We start from the raw sequence: 22,872 nt of genomic DNA on the forward strand, positions 1-22,872 counted from the left end.
TCACAAGTGCTACACGCAGTTCTGTCAGGTCACGTAGGGTGGGGTACGATCATCCAGTCTCTGCTTCATCTGATCCCAGACGTGCTCTATGGGGTTCAGGTGAGGGGACATTGCTGGTCAAACCATATGAGGCACTCTGACTTCCTAAAGTCGACCTGTAACAATTTTGGCATGATGTGGTGGAGCATTATCCTCCATGAACAGAAAGTTGGGGGTGTGCTGGCAGAATTGGGGGATGATGGGCTCTTTGATGTTTCTGAGTTAAGAATGTGCAGTGACTGAGCCATCTACAATAACCAAATCTGTTTTGCGCTGACTGGTGATGCATGCCCAGACTGTTGCACCTCCTCCACCAAAGCGAACCATGGGGACCATGTGATCTGGACAATGCAGCAGTGTTCACTGATGAGTGTCGGGTCACCTTGCATAAAAAATTATGGTTGTCAACATTGCTGGAGAAGGCGAGGTGAGCGATATGGTAAGATCAACATGGTCCCCAGGGTTCGCTTTGCTTAAGGATGTGCAACAGTCTGGGCAGGCATCACCAGTTTTGAAATTTTTCAAAAACTAAACAATATACCGTGGGCAAATTTACTACCTGTGTTGTTACTGTAGTGGACAAAAAAGGCCACTAAATTAAACTGCTTTAATCATTTATCAGATGAATGTTTGTCCAATTTTTGCATAAATGTGTTAATCAACCTCAGTCCTGAAAGTACAAAACTACCAAATGTTTACAATAAATTCCATGATTTTAACTCTTAAATTGCCAAGTTCATGTGGTCTAAGCAATTTGGGGAAAAACACACAAAATTAAAGATTTTCACTATAAAAAGTAATTGTGGGACTGGATTTTTTAAAACCTTTTTCACAGTCTTGGGCATGTCAAAGAGTAATGACTTTTTTGGTCACTAACAACATGACAGGGTAGTGAATTTGTGTTAAATAGCATGAAACAAAAATATGTAAAAAATGAACACATCCTTTTTTATAGTGTACAGCTGGTTTAAAATGTATCCAATGCTAGTTTTTTTCGACTCAACTGCTCGACCACCCATGGTTGCTTAACAACAACAACGTAGCACTGGCTAATGTTAAACACAGCGGTGTGTTCTGTCCAGTATTTACCCAGCATGGGTTAAAAACAACCCAGCATTTATTAGAGTGTTGGAACTAGTCAGCTTGCTAGGTTTTAAAACACATTTATATGTTAATTTGTGTTGTTACAAAGGATATTTTTATTAAATCAATGTTATAAAATGTAACATTAAAGCTGACTCTTCAACAGAATTTGCACTTAGTTAGCAGACACACATCACAAGGACAAAGCAATGGCATTTTTCAAGAACTTCCAACAGAGCCTTCCTTCAGTCAGTTCCCTCCTGGACTCTGTCTCAACCACTGTCTCTAGTGCCGTGGACGATTTGTCCTCAGCCGTGAGTGATGTCACCTACACAGTCAGTGACCAACTTACAGAGCAGGTCAATACAATTATCAACAAAGTGCAGACAGAAGATGATGACAAATTCAAAAAAGATGAATCTGAAGGTTGTTCTGATGACATACAAAAGGAAAGAAGGAGCCGTTGGATGAAGCAGCAGGAGACAGAAGCTTATGGTTCAGACCTAGGCACAGATGGAGAAGGACGAAAGAGCAAAAAGTCAAAAAAGAACTCTATGTGGACCCTGGAAGTTGATGAAGAGGAAATAATGAGAGAGAAAGAAAGGCAAGAGGAAGCAAGAAGAGCTGAGGAAGAAGAGTGGGAGTGGTGCTATGCCCCATCTAAAGGTTGGTATCGTAAAAGAAAGGACCCAAACCAGTCACAAAGTGCTGCTCAGTCCACTGACAACCAGAAAGGGAACAATAATCGAACTTTAAAAGAAGAGCCTGCTGCTCAGGATGGTGAATTGTGTAATGAGAAAACTAACAGAGTGCACTTAAGTAATAATCAGGAAGATCAAAACTCTCAAGAAATGCCTGGTGGCCCAAAAACAATGAAAAAATCATCAAATTATGAAGAGAATGAAGAACATGAGAATGTTGAGGAGGATAATAGTTCTGAAAGTCCTGGGAGATTGAATCGAGCCACAGGCAGGAGAATAAATGGAAACGAAGAAGATAAAGACAAGACATCATGTCAGGAACGTGAAACATCAAGATCTTCACCCAGAAACAAGACAGATAATGGATATTCATCAAGAGAAAAACTAAAGAAAGACGGTAAAGCTTCCAGTGACGAAGACCTGGAGGAGGACATCAAAGGAAAGATCACAAATTCAAATGCAAAGAAGAGCAAGAAGGGTAAAGGTGAGACTGTGTGATGGGCTGGCAGTGGTGTTCTGTATTTCAGTCGTATATTTTCTCTTGAATTCTCTTTGGTTTTTCCTTTGATGAATCCCTGTAGAAACTGAGGAATGAATATGAGCTTTTAAAACTCTGACTTACAATGTTTAGTCCTTCTAATTTCTCTGTAAGGGATCATTTTTGATTAGTCAGCAGACAGTTAATTTTCCCTAGAAGCAGTTTTGTGTTATTTTAGGGATCTGTGCAGTAGCGCCTCACTGCAGAACACGACATCCAGGGGGCGGGGTTGGATTTAGATCCAGGGGCGGAGCTGGATCCCGATCTAGAGATCCAATTGGTCGGCAGTTTTACCACAAGACACGTCATACACGTGTTGCTGCGTTACCATTTCCGCATTAAGTCGTAACTAAATTAAGTTATTATTTTGACATAAAAAATAACTTTACTTATGACTACAATAAAAGTAGTGCCTTTAGGGTGAAATGTAAGTTTTTTGCTATATTGTTTTGGAGTAAAACATTTCGGGTAAGCCTACTACGAGTAATCTTACCACATGCAGTTTAAGACCTATTAATGGATACAGTATAAATATGCATAATTATTAAAAAATATAGGCTATGGCATGTTATTTAGAAATTGAATAAATTGAATGTTTATCTTTTATGGACTTTGATCTTGTTTTAACGCGTCTTTGCTTACAGCCATTAGGAAACAGGTTTCCCTCGTAGATGGTTTACTTTTTAAAAATTTGCTAATAAAATATATCAAATAAATTTGTTTTTATATTTACTCGTATAGGAATAGCTGTGTAATAAGTGGGATAATGTACAAATAAATCCCTTCAGTGATATCAAACTGTCGGGAACGTGTCCTTATCCCCTTACACCTAACCGTGATACTTTCTAAATTATGAATCTTTCTTAACTATATTATTAATCAAACGTACACTTAAATTGATACGAGCAAACGTTGGCGACCACAGGCTGCAACTAATTGCGGGCTGCAACAACGCAAATATACTGGTTCATATGGCGGAACAAAGTACGGTATATAAAGTGGGAGGAGTTGGATCTAGATCCAACCCCGCCCCCTGGATGTTGTGTTCCGCAGTGAGGACCATCTCGATCTGTGTCAACTTCTCTCATGGTTTTTTTTGTGAAGTGGGGTTACTTGTCCTGTGATTAATGGAAGACAAGATAACTTGGCTGAAAAGATATTCCAAAACTTAAACACTTCATCTTCAAGATACACTCTTAGGGGCTGTCCACACGGAGACGCGAATCACTGTATACGTATACATTTTTTATCGTATTGGCGTTTCGTCCACACGGATCCGGCGTTTTGGGAGACTGGAACCGCTATTTTTTGAAACCGGGTCCTAAAGTGGATAAATCTGAAATCGACACCCTTGCGGTTTCGTGTGTACGGCCAATCCGTATATTTTGTGAAGCGAAAACGTCATCACATCACGTGTCGGCAGCGTCACACGTAACAGCAACAACAATAACGGCGGACTACATGATTGTGTTCGTGCTACAGAAGCTACTACGCCTACTAGCTTTATTACATCAAAATCTATTGCTTCTATGCAATTGTGGTGAGCAACAAGCGATAATGGACAACACCATACGCCACATTCTCTTAGATCCACCACGGAACCAGGAGAAAGACTCCGCTTTTGCTCTTGAAGTTGTTGCGTTTGCCATCACTTCTTCTTCTTGGTTCGTATACAGCGCGCAAGGTTATGCGCATGTCAAAGTCTTCTTCCCCGTGTATAGTGTATATCTGTGGCAGAATTACAGCGCCCCATACTGGTCTGGCAGATATACTACGCCGCTTTCAGTCAGTTTCAGTGGTTTCGTGTGTGCTCAGATATTTCTTGAGACAACGCCATGTTTACGGATTATTTTTTTAGAACGAGGAAAAAAAATGATCGGATAGGGAATGCACCGGCTTCGTGTGGACAAAGCCTTAGAAAGGATGTGTTAATTTTTCACTTTTTTTGATTTAATCTTTTAACACATGTTTAATTTTAACACATTAAGGGTGGGTTGCACCAACAAGGATTAGGCCTAAATCTGGTTTAAATCAAAGCTTATTTAATAATTCTGTTGCACCAAACTCTAAACCGGTTTAAAAATAAACAGGTTTAAGTTTAAACTGTCATTTTGATCTAGGTTTAAATCTTACAGTAAATCTAGATTATCTTTAATCCTGTTGCTCCATTGCTTTAAACTCTGTTTTAAATCCCAGTGAGGGATTAACTTTAAACGTGCATATGAGGAGGTTTAAATATGTTTTTTTTTTACAATCAAATGTCTTGCTAGATGATTAGAAACACACACCGCGAGCATGGTGGCGCTATTCAAAGATGCGTTTAGTATGACGTCTCAACAAAGTAAGTTTGGCGGCTCAAAAAGATTATTAACAGCACCGGTGACAGCTACCAATGCTCGTATGTGCTTCTCCTCTGTCACGCGCGCTCGAGTCAGACGAAGGACAGTGAATGAACGGACACACGGTGGCGCTTTATGACAAATGCATCGACACATCTTGTTCATTATATCACAATTTCTGAGCTTTAGATTATTTCCTGTCACAATATTTCCTGATCTATTAATCAATACAATTGTTTTAAAAGATTGTCAAATGTTTTTATTTGAATCAGACCTTTAGATTAGCCTACCGTTGTATGTAGGTGATTTATAATAAAAAAATTACATTACCTTTGCTTGCATAAACTGTTTCTTTCCTTTATGAATGACAATGTCAACATTGTTGCTGTTTAATTAGACCGGAAAATTCAACATGGCGGACATAATAAATCGCAGATGAAGGGTTTAATACAGTTTAAAGTTTTAATCTAAGATTTGTTAATCTGTGTTTAAATTTAAGTGGTGCAACACAACTCAAATTAAAATTAAACTGAGATCAACAAACCCTAGATTAGCTCTAAACTCTGCTTAATTTAATCCTTGTTGGTGCAACCCACCCTATGTGTCATTGTGTTGATTTGGGGTTCAAATAAAACACAAGTTGTGTTAAAAATAACACAAAATGTGTTGTTTCAATAAAACCCCATTCACACAGACCTCTGGTCCCAGAAAATACCCGTAAAATTGCCAGACAAGCGTCTGTGTGAACGAAAAACTCGTTCCGTTAATCTTCTGGGATCGTTGCCGGAAAGAGGACCTAGTAAGATACGCGGGTAACCCTCTGTGTGAACAAGAATCCCGTAAAGGGCGTGTCGAAGTGAGGACGCGCGCGTCATCATCACAACACAAGTTATGGTTCAGCTCCTTACAACGAGAGCTAACATGCATATACACATTCACCACGAGAAATGTTGCAAACTAGATTGAAGCAGTTATCAGGAAATGATATATGAGACGCATAAACAATGACGCACGTGCCGTAGTGAGGACGCGCGTGACATGGCAACATGAAGTTGGTTCAACTCTTTAAAATGAGGGATTTACAACATTCACTACGAGAAATGTCAGCAAACTAGACTGAAGCAGATATCAGGTAAGTTAGCTCGTTACTTACTGCGTTGAAACGGAGATCATTCAGCAGCATAAAAGAATATCGCGTCACGTGCTCATTTGAGCTATAATAAACGAAAATACCCACGCGTCATCCCAACAAGATATATTGTTCAGCTCCTCAAAATGCGGGTTTTAAATGCATATAAACAATCACGATGAGAAATGTCTGAAAACTGTATCAAAGCAGAAATCAGGGAGCTTGTCAAATATCCACTCAGAAGCTGAGATCATTCACCAGCATAGAACTGTGCGTTCAAGCGCTCCTTTGTAGTCTCATAAGTAGTCTCTAGTAGTTATCATAAACAAAAATGCACGCGAGTTGTTTCTGGAGAGAGAAATAATATATAATATGCAAACTTCAGACGCTGCGTAGAAGAGAGGGCAGGACTTTCAACATGTCACGTGTCTTTCCGGGACCATCAGATGCCGTGTAATCTTGGCAGTGTGAACGAACAAAAACTCTTAACTATTCCGGAAAAATCCAGGATGCATTTTACGTGTATTTTACGGAATTTCTGTGTGAAAAGGGCTTAACACAGAGATGGGTGGATACATGCATTTAGTGTGTTGTCCCAGAATCAACACTGATGTGTTGTTTTTAATGCATCTGTTCTAAATCAGTTCACCTTAGGGTATCTGCATTTTTTAACCTTTAGAGTTTTTTGTAATGTAAATGTAAATCTCTATTCTTCCTTAGATGGGAGTTGTCCAGAAAGAAGTTTATCGGGGAGTGACGACGAGTCACCAAAAAGCCATAAAGACATGCAGAAAAGTGAACGTGGAAATAGGGTTTCAGAGAAGGGTGAAAAAAAGGATTGCAGTGGGGAGGCCTCACCTGAGCAGGGTAAATAGAAAAAATGGGTTAAAAGAAAAAAACTCAGTTAAAAATAAGTTAACAGTCACAGAGTGAACACCTGTTTTAGACAGTCCTGTAGTTTTTCAAATTGATGGACTACTCTTGTCTTAAATGATGAACACTATAACATTATAATCAATGTTTTGTTTCTGTCTCAAAATCCAGTGAAAAGGAAAAAGGGTTCAAGTTCTCTGAATGAATCTCAGTCTTCACCATACCAAGACAAAGAGGACATGAAAAAGTGTAGTACAATGGGCCGCAGTAGCTCAGTGGACACCAATGGAAGTGAGGTCAGTGAATGCAGTGAGGACCCTGATGATACAGAAAGTTGCCTTAATAAGGATGTTGAGGAGGAAGCACCCATTGACAGTACCACTGTTTTGGGGCCAGAGGTGAAGAAGGCGCCCCGCCACTTTCCCCGATGTGTTCTACTGTGAGAATCGCAGCCCCACTTCATATAAATGTTCACATTGGTGTTTTCATGTCTCAATGAGATTTGTTTGCTTTAGGTTCACAAGTTGATATTGTGATATGTTGTTAGACTTTTTTATCATCACTTGTCATAAACTATCTATGTATGGTAATTACACACTAAGATACATTTTCTTTTTGGTCATCTATTTACCTCTCTTTGGCCTTTTGTGTACTTTAAATATTTTTAGTTGGTTTATTAAAATATGATTTCATTTTAACATCAATTTGTCATATCACTGATATAAGTGTTAGTTATGAGGAAGACAGTTCATGGATTCTCATGCTGGTTATTTCTGGACACATTTGGTAAATTTCCTGTGAGTTTGTCTGTGATTGTTGTCAATTGAAGGCAAATGAATCGCTCATATTTACAACCCCAAAACAGAAAAAGTTGGGACACAGTAGAAATTGTGAGTAAAAAAGGAATGGAATAATTTACAAATCTCATAAACTTATATTTTATTCACAGTACAATATAGATAACAAATTAAATGTTGAAAGTGATACATTTTGAAATGTCATGCCAAATACTGGCTCTTTTAGGATTTCATGAGAGCTACACATTCCAAAAAAAGTTGGGACAGGTAGCAATAAGAGGCCAGAAAAGTTAAATGTACATATAAGGAACAGCTGGAGGAGGACCAATGTTTAGGAATAGGAATGTTGTTCTATTCTTGTCTAATACAGACTTCTAGTTGCTCAACTGTCTTAGGTCTTCTTTGTCGCATCTTCCTTTTTATGATGCACCAAATGTTTTCTATGGATGAAAGATCTGGACTGCAGGCTGGCCATTTCAGTACTCAGATCCTTCTTCTATGCAGTCTTGATGTTGTAATTGATGCAGTATGTGGTCTGGCATTGTCATGTTGGAAAATGCAAGGTCTTCCCTGAAAGAGACGACGTCTGAATGGGATCATATGTATCTAGAACTTGGATAAACCTTTCTGCATTGATGGTGCCTTTCCAGATGTGTAAGCTGCCCATGCCACACGCAGTCATGCAACCCCAAACCATCAGAGATTCAGGCTTCTGAACTGAGCGCTAATAACAACTTGGGTTGACATTGTCCTCTTTAGTCCGGATGAAATGGCATCCCAGTTTTTCAAAAAGAACTTCAAATTTTGATTCGTTGGACCACAGAACAGTTTTCCACTTTGCCAAAGTCCATTTTAAATGAGCCTTGCCCAGGGAAAACGCCTGTGCTTCTGGATCATGTTTAGATATGGCTTCTTTTTTGACCTATAGAGTTTTAGTTGGCAACGGTGAATGGCACGGTGGATTGTGTTCACTGACAATGTTTTCTGGAAGTATTCCTGAGCCCATGTTATGATTTCCATTACAGTAGCATTCCTGTATGTGATGCAGCGCTGTCTTAGGGCCCGAAGATCACCGGCATCCGGTATGGTTTTCCGGTCTTGACCCTTACGCACAGAGATTGTTCCAGATTCTCTGAATCTTTGGATGATATTATGCACTGTAGATGATGATAACTTCAATCTCTTTGCAATTTTTCTCTGAGAAACTCAGAAAACTATTTTTCACTGCAGCATTGGGGGAATTGGTGATTCTCTGCCCATCTTGACCTCTGACAGACACTGCCACTCTGAAAGGCTCTTTTTATACTCAATCATGTTGCCAATTGACCTAATAAGTTGCAAATTGGTCTTTCAACTGTTCCTTAAATGTACATTTAAATTTTCTGGCCTCTTATTGCTACCTGTCCCAACTTTTTTTGGAATGTGTAGCTCTCATGAAATCCAAAATGAGCCAATATTTGGCATGACATTTCAAAATATCTTACTTTCAACATTTGATATGTTATCTATATTCTACTATTAATAAAATATAAGTTTATGAGATTTGTAAATTATTCCATTCCTTTTTTACTCACAATTTCTACAGTGTCCCAACTTTTTCTGTTTTGGGGTTGTAGATGATACAGGGCTAATTTAACCCCAAAAAAGTTGTGGCTTTGAAGGTGTTATAAATTGTCTGTCTACACAGAAACATTCTGGTTCATGTGTGTAGAACAGAACGCTTTGGGTGATTATTTAATCAAATTTGTGTATATAGTGATTTTTAACAATGTTTCATTGTTTTTAAGCAGCTTTAAATGAAAACGCTATTTTTATAGGACATAATTAATATGATGGATGAAAAGTATCAAATTAAACCATATGTCTTTGAAGCTTACATAGAAACAGCCCTTAATATTTAATAATGTAAAAAAACAACCAAAGACCTTTATATAAATAAATATGATAAAATCAGTCTTAATTGTAAATATCAGTAAATTATTTATTAATTTATATTATTATTATTATTATTATTAAACCTTTATTTTACCAGGAAATAAAGCACATTGAGATTAAAAATCTCTTTTACAAGGACACCTGGCCAAGATTGACAGATACAAGCACGTTTTTAGTTTAAACAAATAACATCAACAATACATACACATATACACACACAAGCAAATACATCAAATTTCAATATCAATATAAAACTAGTTAAAACATCTACAGCCCGATGTTTCATTCTCCAAAGCATGTAAAAATGTATGTAAAAAATCATGCAAATGTATGTACAAAGAAAAGACTGAAGTAAACCCAGGATGGATTTATATTTAAAAACATGCCAGTGTTTTTATCTTCTGATGGACCACATATGAATGACAATACGCACAGAACCAGGAAGTGGACTGAAGGTAAGTGAAACAGTACTGTATTAAAACACACACAGAAGCAGCGGGATATCAGTTGAGTATATTGATGTATGAAGTTCTGGAATGCACTTAGCTGAATAATAATAATATCGTTTTTATTGCTGATGGAGGATTCCCGGAGGGCGACTGAAGATGACTTCAGGTGAGTAGCACAGGTCGGTCTGAGTGTCCATATGAGATGAGATCAGACAAAGAGTGAATGGGAATGTGGGGGTTTTAAAGAGATATGGTGATGGGGATTAGTATTCAGGGGAGAGTGGAAACGAGTGGGAGGAGTAAATGATGACGTGGATGGTGCTGGAGATGGGATCCTGACACAGTACTGTGCAAAAGTCTTAGGCCACAATCACCAGCTTTGTTGTTTTAGCAAAGTTTTAATGTCCATCCATGTTTATTTTTCACTCTTTTTTTGAAGAAACTGTATGTAAGTAATTTATATCAATTAATCCTAAATGGCACTAATATGTCACTAGACATTAAAAAATCTGTTTCATTTCAAATACTTCAAAAATCACTGACAACAGTGGTCCGGCCAGGATATTGGGTTGGTTTCCTGGACATAGATTATCTTAAGCCAGGACTAGACCTTAGTTTACTTATGAAATATAACTAGTTTTAACAAACATGCCTTATTAAAAACATTACTTGTGTGCATTTTGAGGCCAAACTATTTTCAGATATGTCATTGCAACTTGTTTACAGATTTGACAGCTCTTACATTTATTTTAGTCTAGGACTAGTCTAATCCCTGTCTGGGAAACCGCCCCTACGTCATTTAAAAAGTGGAGTTGCAGCCCTCAACTAATGTTTATGTTGTCATGTTGTGTATTGACCACCAGTTGTGTGATTGCAGTACCAGCTTTAGCCACAAGTTTTGTGACTGCAATATCAGTTGCCTACATAGTAGCCGTAGCCGTTTCTCAATGTCAAGGATACTTCCTTGGCAGGACTAGTCCTTAAAAGTCACTTCCTTCAGAGGCTAGGCGAGGCTCCTTTTAAGCATTCGGAGAACACGTTAAATGGAACAGGCTAGCAAGTGCACGTCATTACGTCATTGTGTGATTGAAAGGTGTGCTTTCGGTGCTGCGCGCATAGGATTGTGGGTGATTTCAGCGCGTGAAGAGCGCGAAGGATACAAATTTGCATCCTTTCCTGTACATGGGATATTTCTCAAACGAAGGACTCAGTCCTTGGCTGAAATTTCGAGGATCCTCGACATTGGAACAGTCCTTCGACGGACGTCGATGACGTAGCATCCTCGAAATTCTAGCTTCCGAGGATCCTTCCTTGACATTGAGAAACGTCTAGTGTTCCTTTAAGACACAAACAGAAAATACAGGAAATATGTTAACAAAATTTAAAACAAAACAATTTTCATGACTAAATGTCTTCTTCAGTCATCAGTCAGTATTTAGTGTGACCTCTCTTGGCACGTAACACATCTTGAGCTTTTTTGAGGAGACTGAAGTCATGCAATTAAAATTAGAAATATATTAAACTAGCTGGCAACTGATATTAGGCTAATACCACCCTGCTGATGCTGATGACCACCAGCTAAACCAGCATGGACCAGCATGGGAATTATGCTGGTCTAACCAGCCAACCAGCACCAAAACAGGTCTTGCTGGTATGCTGCAGGTAATCTAAGAACGAATAAGATTTATTAAAACCTTATAAAGTGAATTGGTAAATAATTTTCGCAGCATATTTGTTGTTTTGCATGACATATTAAACATCAACACCCATCCTTTACGAATCAGCGTAACTATATATTACTACGTCTACACAGCCGAAAACGTGCTTTAACTAATTCTGATTTAAAACAGTTGTTTATGTTCGTTATTTTGGTAATGTTATTCATTTTGTTCTGCAAGAGATGTGGAAGTACGGTCTTTGCTTGATCATGCGTTTTGGAGGAGGCGTGGCTTTGGATGGCAATTTGAATGGAGGGTGGGATCGTGATTTCAGTGCTATATGCCAGTGGTTCTCAATTCCAGTCCTCGGGACCCCCCTCCAGAATGTTTTAGATGTCTCCTTATATGAAACACCTGATTCAGTTCATCAGCTTGTTAGTGTGTTAATTAAGGAGCCTGATGAGTGAAATCAGGTGTTTCATATAAGGAGACATCTAAAAAATTCTGGAGGGGGGTCCCGAGGACTGGAATTGAGAACCACTGCTATATGCTACTGTTAGCATTTTTCAAAATCAGATACCCGGCCTTTAATCACATGACATATGCAGCTGTAAAATAAAGGGATTCAGCCCTTATCTTTATGTGTTTGACTTATTGGTGGATATGCTTATCATCACCACCAGGTGGTGCTGGCTCACTCTCTTGTCTCCCATTTCATCAGACACACCGATGTGAAGCTCACACTGCTAGACTCCAAAGAGAATGAGATGTCCTCTGTATGCCCTGGTCAATCCAACCACAAAGCATTTGTTTTTCAGGTGGCACTGTTACATTTGTTTGAGGTTACCCTGTAGGTATCTGTGTACAGTCGACAGAGCAGCATGAAAAAAAGAAAGCCCATGGGTTCATTGGGTTGGGATACGCTGGCCCTCAACATAATCACTGAGAAGCAGGAAGAACACTGGACCCAGATCAAGGAATCAAAGGGCCAGCACATCTGCCAATGACACACCCTCTTGGACTCATTGGCAGGACAGTTATAACACTGTTAAGCACATTTGCACATGTATAATTTACTAGGATGAAATTGGTAGGAAGAATGTTGTTGTTGTCACCACCACATGAAAGATGTTATGACCAGCTGCCTCATAACCAAGTGTTTGTACCATTTTTTGTTCAGAATAAAATGTAATTGGTGTTGTGTTTGTTTGCAGATCCTTTAGACCAGTTCTACATTGCATTGCATTGAATTGCATTATCAAAAAGCAGCATTCACACTTCCCACCTAAGTAGAGAGGTGTTGCATGCAAGTGCAAGGCCTGTTTTGGTGATGTGCTCAGCAGCAGAAACAAAAACGCTCTTTAAATTTAGCAACGCATGTATTTCATTATATGGGTTTTTATGAAGCAACATAGAAGAATATTGGCTTCATTGTTTTATGTCTGTTGGGTGATATGCAAGTCTGGCATGCAAGCAACATTCTGTTCAATAAATTTGACTGAACAGACCTCTGTGGTAGTCCGTTATAGAAATAAAGAAGTTATATATATACAGTTCTGTGCAAATGTCTTAGGCCACCATGCCAGAATTAGATTAGTTGTTTTTGCAATGTTATAGTGATCATATATAATTGTTTCTCAGTCTCTTTAATAGAATACATCCAGAAAATACAGGAAATGTGTATAAATTATTAAAACTGTATAAAAATAAAAACTGAAGTGTCAACTGTCAAGATTTTAGGGTAAACTCCCCGTCCACTTGAGCAATAGCAGGAAACTGCAGGATCTCTTAAACCTAAATAAAATTAAATCCTAATTTCTAATTTTAAAGAAATTAATATTTTGACTTCATTCTGCTCAAAAACGCTCAAGATGTGTTTATAAAATGAGAGAGGTCACACTAAACACAGACGACGCATAAAGAATACATTTTTTTTACAGATTTCCTGTATTTTCTGTTTGTATCTTAAAAAAATAGATTGAAAAATAAATATGGATGGACATTAAAACTTCTAAAACAACAAGCCTGGTGGTGGCGGCCTATGACTTGCACACTATGTAGTAACCAGGGGTCAGCCTCTTCCTCAAGCGTCTGAACATGAGGATCAGTTTACTTACAGGTTTACACACAGAGAAAATGTGTCTATTACCACTTTTAAATATTAAGTATTGGTTATACTTGATTCGTTTATATTCTAAGTAATGGTCAGACGTTTTGTTTTTATATAAGTTTTATGTTATGTTTTTGGACATTATAATCCATATAGCTTACTCTTACATATTGTGCCTTAAAAAAAATCTAACCCTAAACTATGAACTACAGGTGTTAAAGGAATAGTCTACTCATTTTCAATATTAAAATATGTTATTACCTTAACTAAGAACTGTTGAATCATCCCTCTATCATCTGTGTGTGTGCACGTAAGCGCTGGAGCGCGCTGCGACGCTACGATAGCATTTAGCTTAGCCCCATTCATTCAATGCTGCCATTTAGAGATAAAGTTAGAAGTGACCAAACACATCAACGTTTTTCCTATTTAAGACGAGTAGTTATACGAGCAAGTTTGGTGGTACAAAATAAAACGTAGCGCTTTTCTAAGCGGATTTAAAAGAGGAACTATATTTTATGGCGTAATAGCACTTTTGGGAGTACTTCGACTCGCCTGAAAAGTCCGCTCCCCTTCTCACTCTCACTCTCATCAAAACTGCGCCAAGTCGAAGTACTCCCAAAAGTGCTATTACGCCATAAAATATAGTTACTCTTTTAAATCCGCTTAGAAAAGCGCTACGTTTTATTTTGTACCACCAAACTTGCTCGTATAACTACTCGTCTTAAATAGGAAAAACGTTGATGTGTTTGGTCACTTCTAACTTTATCTCTAAATGGCAGCATTGAATGAATGGGGCTAAGCTAAATGGTATCGGAGCGTCGCAGCGCGCTCCAGCGCTTACGTGCACACACACAGATGATAGAGGGATGATTCAACAGTTCTTAGTTAAGGTAATAACATATTTTAATATTGAAAATGAGTAGACTATTCCTTTAAGTCATTATTATCTAAACATTGTGTGGTTTTTTACATCTTAATTTGTATAGAACCAACGGACAAGATGTTGTTTATCAACTTCTGTAAACAGCAGATAAGAGCAAAATGTGGAAAAATACTTTTTATTTTCAGGATAGAACATACAAAAAAATCCAAAGACAAATTTCATGCACAAAATCCACAATTAGACAGATGTTTGCCTTAAAACAAATCCAAAAAAATTGGTAATTTTGTGAAATCCTGAGAATGCCCTACCTCAGTAGTGGCAAAATTTTTCACAAATTGAAGTTGAGCCGACTAAACAATGGTTATTAAACTACCAACAATAGGATGTGCTTAGTTTGATGAAGGAATTGGAATATTATCAACTGTGATCTTTAACATATTTCCTTCCTTTAAGACATATTGCATAACAAATCTGCATGCTGTTTAAAGTGCCTTTCATACTATTTATTAAGAAACAGTTTGCATACATTATACATATATACTGTGCAGTTAGGGATGCAGCGATTATAGATTTTGATGGTACGGTTATAGTCTGATAAATATTCACGGTTGTACGGTTATTAAGGATTCATTTATTTCACAACATTAATGTATAAAATCACATGAATACATTTTTAATCAATTGCTACATTTTTCTGTATTTTCAGTTTGTGTATTTTTTCTAAAATTCTTGGACAAATGATAATAATAATAACTTAGCTGGCTTTGACTTAAACAGTATAGGTGCCTTAAAACCTGTAGGCTATTCATTTTAATGATCTTTTGAATAAATGTAATTTTACATTTGGACTGAATAAAGTTATATTATTTTGGTTTGTTTGAAGTATTGAAGTAAAATATATGAAGTAAAAATGATAAGAGCCTCTCAAAACGAATAATAACACAGGGTCATCCTGGGCCAGGTACTGCCAGTCATTTTGACAGGTGTAGCTTAATATTACACAAAAATCAAATATAAATATTAGGGGTGGCAAGATTAACGTGTTAACTCATGCTATTCATTAATTAATCATTAACGCGTTAAAATAATTCAACGTAATGAAATGCAGTCAGACCACCAGGAGCCCCGCCCGGGTTTGATCCGCGAGCAGGAGGTTTTTAATGCTGTACAGAGTAGACCGATTGAAGTGTGGCTCTTTCATGTACAGATGCAGGTGCGCGCGCACACAGACACCCACCCCCACACACACATACACACACACACACACACACACACACACACACACACACACACACACACACACACACACACACACACACACACACACACACACACACACACACACACACACACACACACACGAACAACCAAGAGACGCGTCACGCGCACATATTCTTTTGAACGCGGAGCTTTGTCATACAATGCACAAACCAGATGCACGAACCACCAAGAGACGCGTCACGCGCACATACTCTTTTGAACGCGGAGCTTTGTCATACAATGCATCATGACGCATGCGCCTCTTGGTGCTTCGTGGATCTGGTTTGTGCGTGCGTGCGTGCGTGCGTGAAACAAAAACACGCGGTGTAGCGAAGGCTTTACAGTTACTTAACCGTGACGGTTAATCGCTGCATCCCTATGTGCAGTAAAACAACATGCCATTGTAAACAGCCAGAGATTCTTGATTCTGGTAACATTTATTTAGAGAAATGATCTGACAGAATGAAAAAGAATGAACCCAGTGACTACAACATCTGTGAAGGTCCAGGCACGGGAGGAAATGCATTTCACTTCCTCTGCCAACCCTCACATATTTATCTTCGTCACACACTGATTGTAATACCCCGTGTGTTACCTAAACGTTTTCAATTCTGTGAACTCAATCACTTTAGTGTCTCATAAACTGCAGTCATACTTTGCAGCTTTACTTACAGTAGGAAAAGGAAACATCTGTATGAAGACTGGCAAAAACTTCTTTGGTCTTGGAGTCATATTCCTAGTGTCTTAAGTGCTACTGATAGCACCGGCTTTAGCCCCTTCAGCTGTTTAGTTCAGCCATAATAATGATCTTCACAATTCATGGTTTCCAGCATTCGTGATATGCAGAACGTAACTGTAGAAAGATGTTTTAGATCAGATAGTCTCTACTTCAACCAGCACTTTTTCTCCTTCCTGATATTTGGTCTTCTGGTACTCTATATACTAAAAACCTTGAGTCAACATTATTGGTAATATTAGGGCTTTGTGTAGGACTTTGAAAGACTGGTGGTGGGTCTATCGTACAGCAAAAATCTTTATGGGTTTCCTTTGGCAGTTTCTGTTCCTCTTGATTTTTGTTGAGATCTTCTGTTGATTTATCAGCTGTGACCATGCACATGTTCGCACTGACGCTGAACATTCTTTTCAGACGAGGAGAGTGTTCGAGTGGGATCACAAGACCATTCAGGAGGTCACTGCAGCTTTTGGATCGTGCCAGTTCTGGTTCCTCCGTGCCAGTCTTATTTCTCTTCCTCTTCTCATCTGCTCTAATAGATTGGATGACATCGCTGTAGTCCTCAACCTTTTCAGACATAAACTTAAAGATGTCAATGACGCCAGAGAGAGGTGGTGGCTTTGGAGATTTTTTCAATAATGGTTTGGTTTCAGAAAAGTCATCAATGGGTAGTCTGTGACGTCTCAACCTCCTTTTTTTGAGGACTTTATGAGCCTCCACCACCATATGCACATTCCAGCTGAAAAACAGAGACAACCAGGCAAGACCCATGCAAATCCACAGCTGCACAAAGAATCTGTAAAGAGCCGGGTAGTCCATATCTGGGTTCACACCTGTATGAAAACACAATGTTTGTGAATCTTTTTCCACTAAAGAGAGCAAGTTTCTTCTTATCAAAAATGTTATAATATCATCAACGTTTTATTCTTTTTATTATGGGATTTGTTCTAAAGCAAAAAAGATTTCTTTTTGTGTAATTAAGTGGAGCAAAAACAACTAGATTTAAATTGAATGTGATCTAGATACCTGCTACATAGTCTCCAAAACCTACAGTGGTCATGGTGGTATAAGAAAAATAGAGGCCTTCCAAGTATGTCCATTGCTCACAGGTCATAAACACAAATGATGGGATGATCAGGTGAACCAGGAAACCCCATAAAAGGAATACAGCTGTGCAAATGAACTGAACCTTTCTCTATAAAAAAGAAATTGTTTATTTGGTAAATGAAAAAATAAGAGCTCCTAATGTAAAGCAATTATTTTGGATATGTTGTTTATATTGTGTTAAAATAACATGAGTGTAAAAGTTTACCGCAGTGAGCCGTTTGTGGAGAAGAACCTGACTTAGGCGCTTTGCTCTGTCACTAAAGACAGTGCCCAACTCACTTATCCACGTGAGACACAATGGAATGCCACAAAGGCCATATAGGATACAAAAAACACGACCTCCGGCAGTCTTCGGAGCAACATTACCATAACCTGCAATCATTAAGCAAACAGTTTAGTGTAAAACATTTTCATTCTGTCCACAGTCAGATCCTTGTTGAGATATACAGTAATACTATGCTACAGTTTATAATGTCAACAAAGGTTTTATGCTTTTTCAGCTATTTCACTGTAAATGTTTATTTTAAGAAGATGATTATGGGTTTAATCTTCTAATATTTCTGCTTAATAGCTGCAAAATGTATGATGGTTCTCTCACAGCATTTCTTAACAATATTCCTTAAAGTGTAACAATACTAACTTACAAAAAGGGCAAAGGGCACTCTTGTGCAGAAATGTGCCACAGACGAAAAAACATTTACACTAGGGGTGCATAACTATTAATAGCAACTAATCTATTGCCGAATTAAAGTTTCTGTTTACATCATGTGTGTATAATAATTATGTATATATAAATACACACACATACATGTATAATGTAAAGAAAAAAACGTACATTAAATACATTTTATATATATATATATATGAAGAGTTTGGTTCCAAAACACGATAAATGCCATAAAAAAAACCGAGTTGCCGCCAAAATCAGTATTGTATCAGGTCAGTATTTAAAAGTAAATTCTTAATTTTACGCAAAATGCAATATCTGCAGTGTTATTCTGTCATCTTTTCTCCCTTTTTTCCCATATCGCAAAAAATTTTTTTAATAAATCTTTGAAAATCAAATAATGGATTTAAATATTTGATGTTTTTATAACCTAAAGATTCTATGTGAAAGTTTGTAAAAGAAAATAGTGGTTTTCATCTTCTCACTTTCTTGGTATAGAAAACAAGTTTTTACCCAAATTAGTCAAAATGGATTTATTATATATAGATATGATGTAGTGCATTTGGCTAGTAGTCTTAGTTTTCCTTCCAAGGGGTCCCCAGGAAAATTTAAGAGCAAGAAGACAAAGCTAAAATTGTGAAAAGTCTGTGTAGCCTAACACAGTTTAAGGGAGGGTTTCCCAGAAAGTGATTAGCTTAAGCCAGTACTAGACCCTAGTTTAATTAGAAAATATTACTAAAAAGATTGTTTGTTTTATTTTGAGGCAAAACAAGATATGTCAGTGCAAGTTGTTTTCTGTTTGGACAGCTCTTACATTTATTTTAGTCTGGAACTAGTCTAATTCCTGTCCTGGAAACCGCACCTAAATGTTTCTTTATAAAAAAATCTGGATATATATTTTAGGAAAGGGATTCTTAAAGGCTAAAGGTTCATCTTATGTGGGGGTCCCTGCCATCAGTTTAAAAACCCCTGTTGTAATGCCCTTTAATTTGCATTGAATAAAAGCATCTGCCAAAGGCAAAAAATTTAAATTATCTACCTATGGTAGTAATGACCGTGGCAGCAAAAATAACAGCATTCTCCCATTTCCAGATATTGAATTGTTTTTCTCCTGTTATGGTCACACCTAATCCAGCCGCCTTAGCCACAACCTGATGGTGAAACAAAATGATATTTAGACTATAAATACAAAAGACTAAAAACGTATCATCAACTGAGTATGAAAAAAACAAAGATTGTTAAGAGAAACACATAGGCCTGCTGTTTGTATAAACAAAATAATTTTACTCCACTCAAAACTAAAGCTCATATTGGTTGTGTAAAAAAACAGATCAGACAGTCATAACAGCAGGAAAGTATACGGTTTTGTTTCAGATATACTGTAAGCAAACCCTCATAAACTACAAGCTTTGCGTGACTGCAGTCAGCTTGGATGTCTGCAGACTGTAAACATTTTAGACACCTAAATTGCCCGGCAAGCAAACAAACCCCCCCACACACCCCAAACCTAAACTAACTTGGCTAAATAAATACGCTGGGGACTGTAGGACTTCCAGTTTACTTCGATCCTTAAGTTAATGTTCTGTCCATTATAACATATATAAAAGGTATTTTACAGTAGCATATGTTTATGGCATCACATATGTTTATGGCATCATCAAACATGCTGTAAAAACCGGAGGAACTGGGTCTTTTAACATGACCCCAACCATCAAAACTAGTAGAACGTGTGTGCTTTGATCCCGTGTTCAATACAAAATCCACGTGGACGCGCCTTTTTCTACCAAGTTTCGTTTAAGAACCAAGTCTGTATTGAGAGTGTGTGAATTTGATCAGGTACAATATGTGAAAACCACATTCCTAAGGCCGGCGTTGCCACTTGTTACCAGCTAAGCAAACAAACACACCCAAAACCCAGACTAATTAGCCAAACATAGGACGTCCAGTGTATTTCGATACGTTAATATTGTTGTGTCTGCATTATAACTTAAATGTATTTCATAACAGCCACATGATTATGACATCTAGCTATTACACATGGCGAAAGCGTGAGAAAGTGTAGGGTTTCGTTTTTACATTTTTATATGACTCCCAACAAACAGAATTATTGGAGAACGATTAAACTGTCATGTTTAATAAACTCTCATTGAATAATCCACATGGATTTTAATAACCGCGTCTGTATTGTGTGTGTGTGTGTGTGTGTGTTTTATCAGGTATAAATAGCACATTTCTTATGCTGGCTTGCACACTTTTATTGCCCCCGAGGGAAAAGCCCGCAAAAATAGAACAATAGCGTTTGTGAATATTATGAGGATAATAAACCCAGACACGTTTTGATACACAAGATATGCTTTTAAGGGTTATACATAGAAAGCTCGCATAACAATTTGCGTGTGTGTGATCAGCCTGTATTAAAACTTTGATTAAAATTGCACAGTCATTTACTCAAAGAAGTTACCCGCATAGCAACATGTATTAGCTACATCAGCTCGATTCAATGTTTAGTAAACACACTTCACAACTTTCCACTGCACGAGTTTCTGGCAAATTTACCCCACAAAAATCCACACATGCAGTTTTGGCTTTTAAGAATAAATATAGATTACCTTAGTGATCTCATCCAAATCATCCTTTTTTAAGCAAGGATATTTCTTCAATATATCGGCCATTTGGGTTTTATAATCTTCTAAAGCTGATTTCCAGTTTGGTTCCTCGAGTATTTGAAATATCGCAGCTCCGATAGACAAGTAAAAAATTATGATTGAAGTCAAGATGGGTCCTTTATCTGCCATAATATCAAAGTAAATCCACCACTGTGCTTGGTTATGTTAAGCCTAAACAATGTTGAACTTCCCAAGTTGTTGGTTATGCGTGCCATACACGTAATGGTGACGACAGTGACGAGGAAGTGGTATCTTGCCACGCGGCCACGCCTGTAGGTAAAAGTTTCTAACAAATGAGTGTTTTGGCAAACTGCAAATTTTTAAGCCTTTTCTTTTTTGTCTTTTCATAATGTACTGTAGGCATCCGCATATGAAGTAGTCATAGAAAGTATTGAAATGCTTACTTTCCTCTTAAATTTAAACATTGCTTTAGCCAAATCCCTTTTCTCTATGAGGTCCCAAGGGAGCTCCTGTTGTCTCAAAATATAAATGTGCACCTCTGTTAAATACAGGGCTCTCACACTCATTTCTGTCTTTTGTCACGCACTCACGCACTACATTGTATTTCTCACGCAGAAAAGCTATTTATCATATAGTTAATATGCCGCAAGTGCCACGCTCTCTATGGATTCGGAACCGGGCAGAAATCAAGCGCGACTAGAGTTCGTGCATGCCACTTTAGCCAATCAAAAAAAAAGAAAGCGGCTACACAACAGCCAATCAGAAACTAGCACTGTTGTATCTGCGTAAGATTTAACCCAACAACCAATGAAAAAGCATATACTGGAATTGTTCAATAACTATCATTCTCGTTCACTCATAGAGAAAGCCACTGGAGCGGCTCCAAGCATTCGAGTAAGTCATGAGCTCCTGTTTTAATGTTACAACAAATTCACAACTTCTTTGACACAAACAATGACAACTGCTGTAAGATCATGTTTCCCAGATAATCAGTATTAGTTTTTATAGGTGTCTGTAACTTAACCAACAGCTTTACAGCCTGTTCACTGACAACACCTGCTCAGAACAAGTAGTCTACTCTAGGCCTCGTTATATTTTCGTTTTACACGAGGACTGACATTTTTTCACATTAAACATATCTTTCTCCAAATAGGCTTAATAATTTTATTAGCAACTGCTTTTCAGCCAAACACTTAAGCTTACCTGAAACTAGGGAAAGTACTAACTTAAAGGCTGCTTGAAATGAATAATTAGAGTAGAGAATTTATTTAGATTTTTATTGCCTTTTCATCAAAGCATTAAATGTGCAACAAACACAACACAAAACACCATTCATAATCTGAAATGTATAGCTATTATATCTCTCTCACACACACAGAGAGCTTGGCATAAACACTCAGGGCAAGATCTGCAATACTGTATGCAGATGAAAAAGAAGCACTTCCATAAAGTACTCCATGTGCTTTATTTTCACATACTAGGTTTCACATAATGTTTTTTAAAAAGACTTCTAAAGATAATCTTAAGAACAAAGTGTACTTAATTCTGTGCTGTTGTGAGACACCATGACTAAAATGTGCTAAAAATGTATTAATGTAAAAAATGTATGTATGTAAAAAAAAATTTGAAAATTTGAAAAGTTTACTACAAGTGGTAACTTAAAACATTTTCTATTTGTGCTGGTTAATTATAAACAGTAGGTCAAATTAAACTGCTAGCAAAACTTGAGAGAATTGGGTGAGGTTGAGTGGCCGCTGCTGAGAGCTCTGTAAATACTATGGCGCACCCATAGTAAATATATTGTTATTCATTATAATTATAATGATGAGGTTTTTATCTGCTTACTTTGGTGTAATTCTGTCTGTATCAAGGTCTTTCATAGAATGTGGAAATAAAGTGTTTCATAAATACTATTTCCCCATAAGCAATGTCCAGAAAGCTTAA

At 37.6% G+C, this 22,872-nt stretch overlaps 2 protein-coding genes across 2 annotated transcripts; one reads left to right on the plus strand and one right to left on the minus strand.

The window, feature by feature from the left end:
* Positions 1-1,331: 1,331 nt before the first annotated feature.
* On the plus strand, positions 1,332-7,148 carry syt14b (synaptotagmin XIVb). The gene is made up of 4 exons (XM_065263761.1): positions 1,332-2,084; positions 2,214-2,307; positions 6,550-6,696; positions 6,874-7,148. The coding sequence occupies exons 1-4, from the start codon at positions 1,332-1,334 to the stop codon at positions 7,143-7,145; spliced, it is 1,266 nt and encodes a 421-aa protein (XP_065119833.1). The 3' UTR covers positions 7,146-7,148.
* Positions 7,149-14,693: 7,545 nt separating this feature from the next.
* kcnk5b (potassium channel, subfamily K, member 5b) lies at positions 14,694-21,255 on the minus strand. Its single transcript, XM_065263759.2, has 5 exons — positions 20,911-21,255; positions 19,341-19,452; positions 17,840-18,006; positions 17,554-17,722; positions 14,694-17,360 (listed from the first exon to the last, which is right to left on the minus strand). The coding sequence occupies exons 1-5, from the start codon at positions 21,094-21,096 to the stop codon at positions 16,684-16,686; spliced, it is 1,311 nt and encodes a 436-aa protein (XP_065119831.1). The 5' UTR covers positions 21,097-21,255; the 3' UTR covers positions 14,694-16,683.
* Positions 21,256-22,872: the final 1,617 nt, after the last annotated feature.

The sequence above is a fragment of the Paramisgurnus dabryanus genome, chromosome 12 (genome assembly GCF_030506205.2).
Source record: "Paramisgurnus dabryanus chromosome 12, PD_genome_1.1, whole genome shotgun sequence".
In the NCBI taxonomy this organism is placed as follows: domain Eukaryota; kingdom Metazoa; phylum Chordata; class Actinopteri; order Cypriniformes; family Cobitidae; genus Paramisgurnus; species Paramisgurnus dabryanus.

Excerpts from the sequence above, each read along its gene's own strand:
- syt14b (XM_065263761.1), top strand. The coding sequence starts at position 1,332 with ATGGCATTTTTCAAGAACTTCCAACAGAGCCTTCCTTCAGTCAGTTCC. Across the intron at positions 2,308-6,549 it reads GAAGAGCAAGAAGGGTAAAG|ATGGGAGTTGTCCAGAAAGA; the intron begins GTGAGACTGTGT and ends ATTCTTCCTTAG. Across the intron at positions 6,697-6,873 it reads GGAGGCCTCACCTGAGCAGG|TGAAAAGGAAAAAGGGTTCA; the intron begins GTAAATAGAAAA and ends CTCAAAATCCAG.
- kcnk5b (XM_065263759.2), bottom strand. The coding sequence starts at position 21,096 with ATGGCAGATAAAGGACCCATCTTGACTTCAATCATAATTTTTTACTTG. Across the intron at positions 17,723-17,839 it reads TCCACAAACGGCTCACTGCG|AGAAAGGTTCAGTTCATTTG; the intron begins GTAAACTTTTAC and ends TCTTTTTTATAG. Across the intron at positions 17,361-17,553 it reads TTTTGGAGACTATGTAGCAG|GTGTGAACCCAGATATGGAC; the intron begins GTATCTAGATCA and ends GTTTTCATACAG.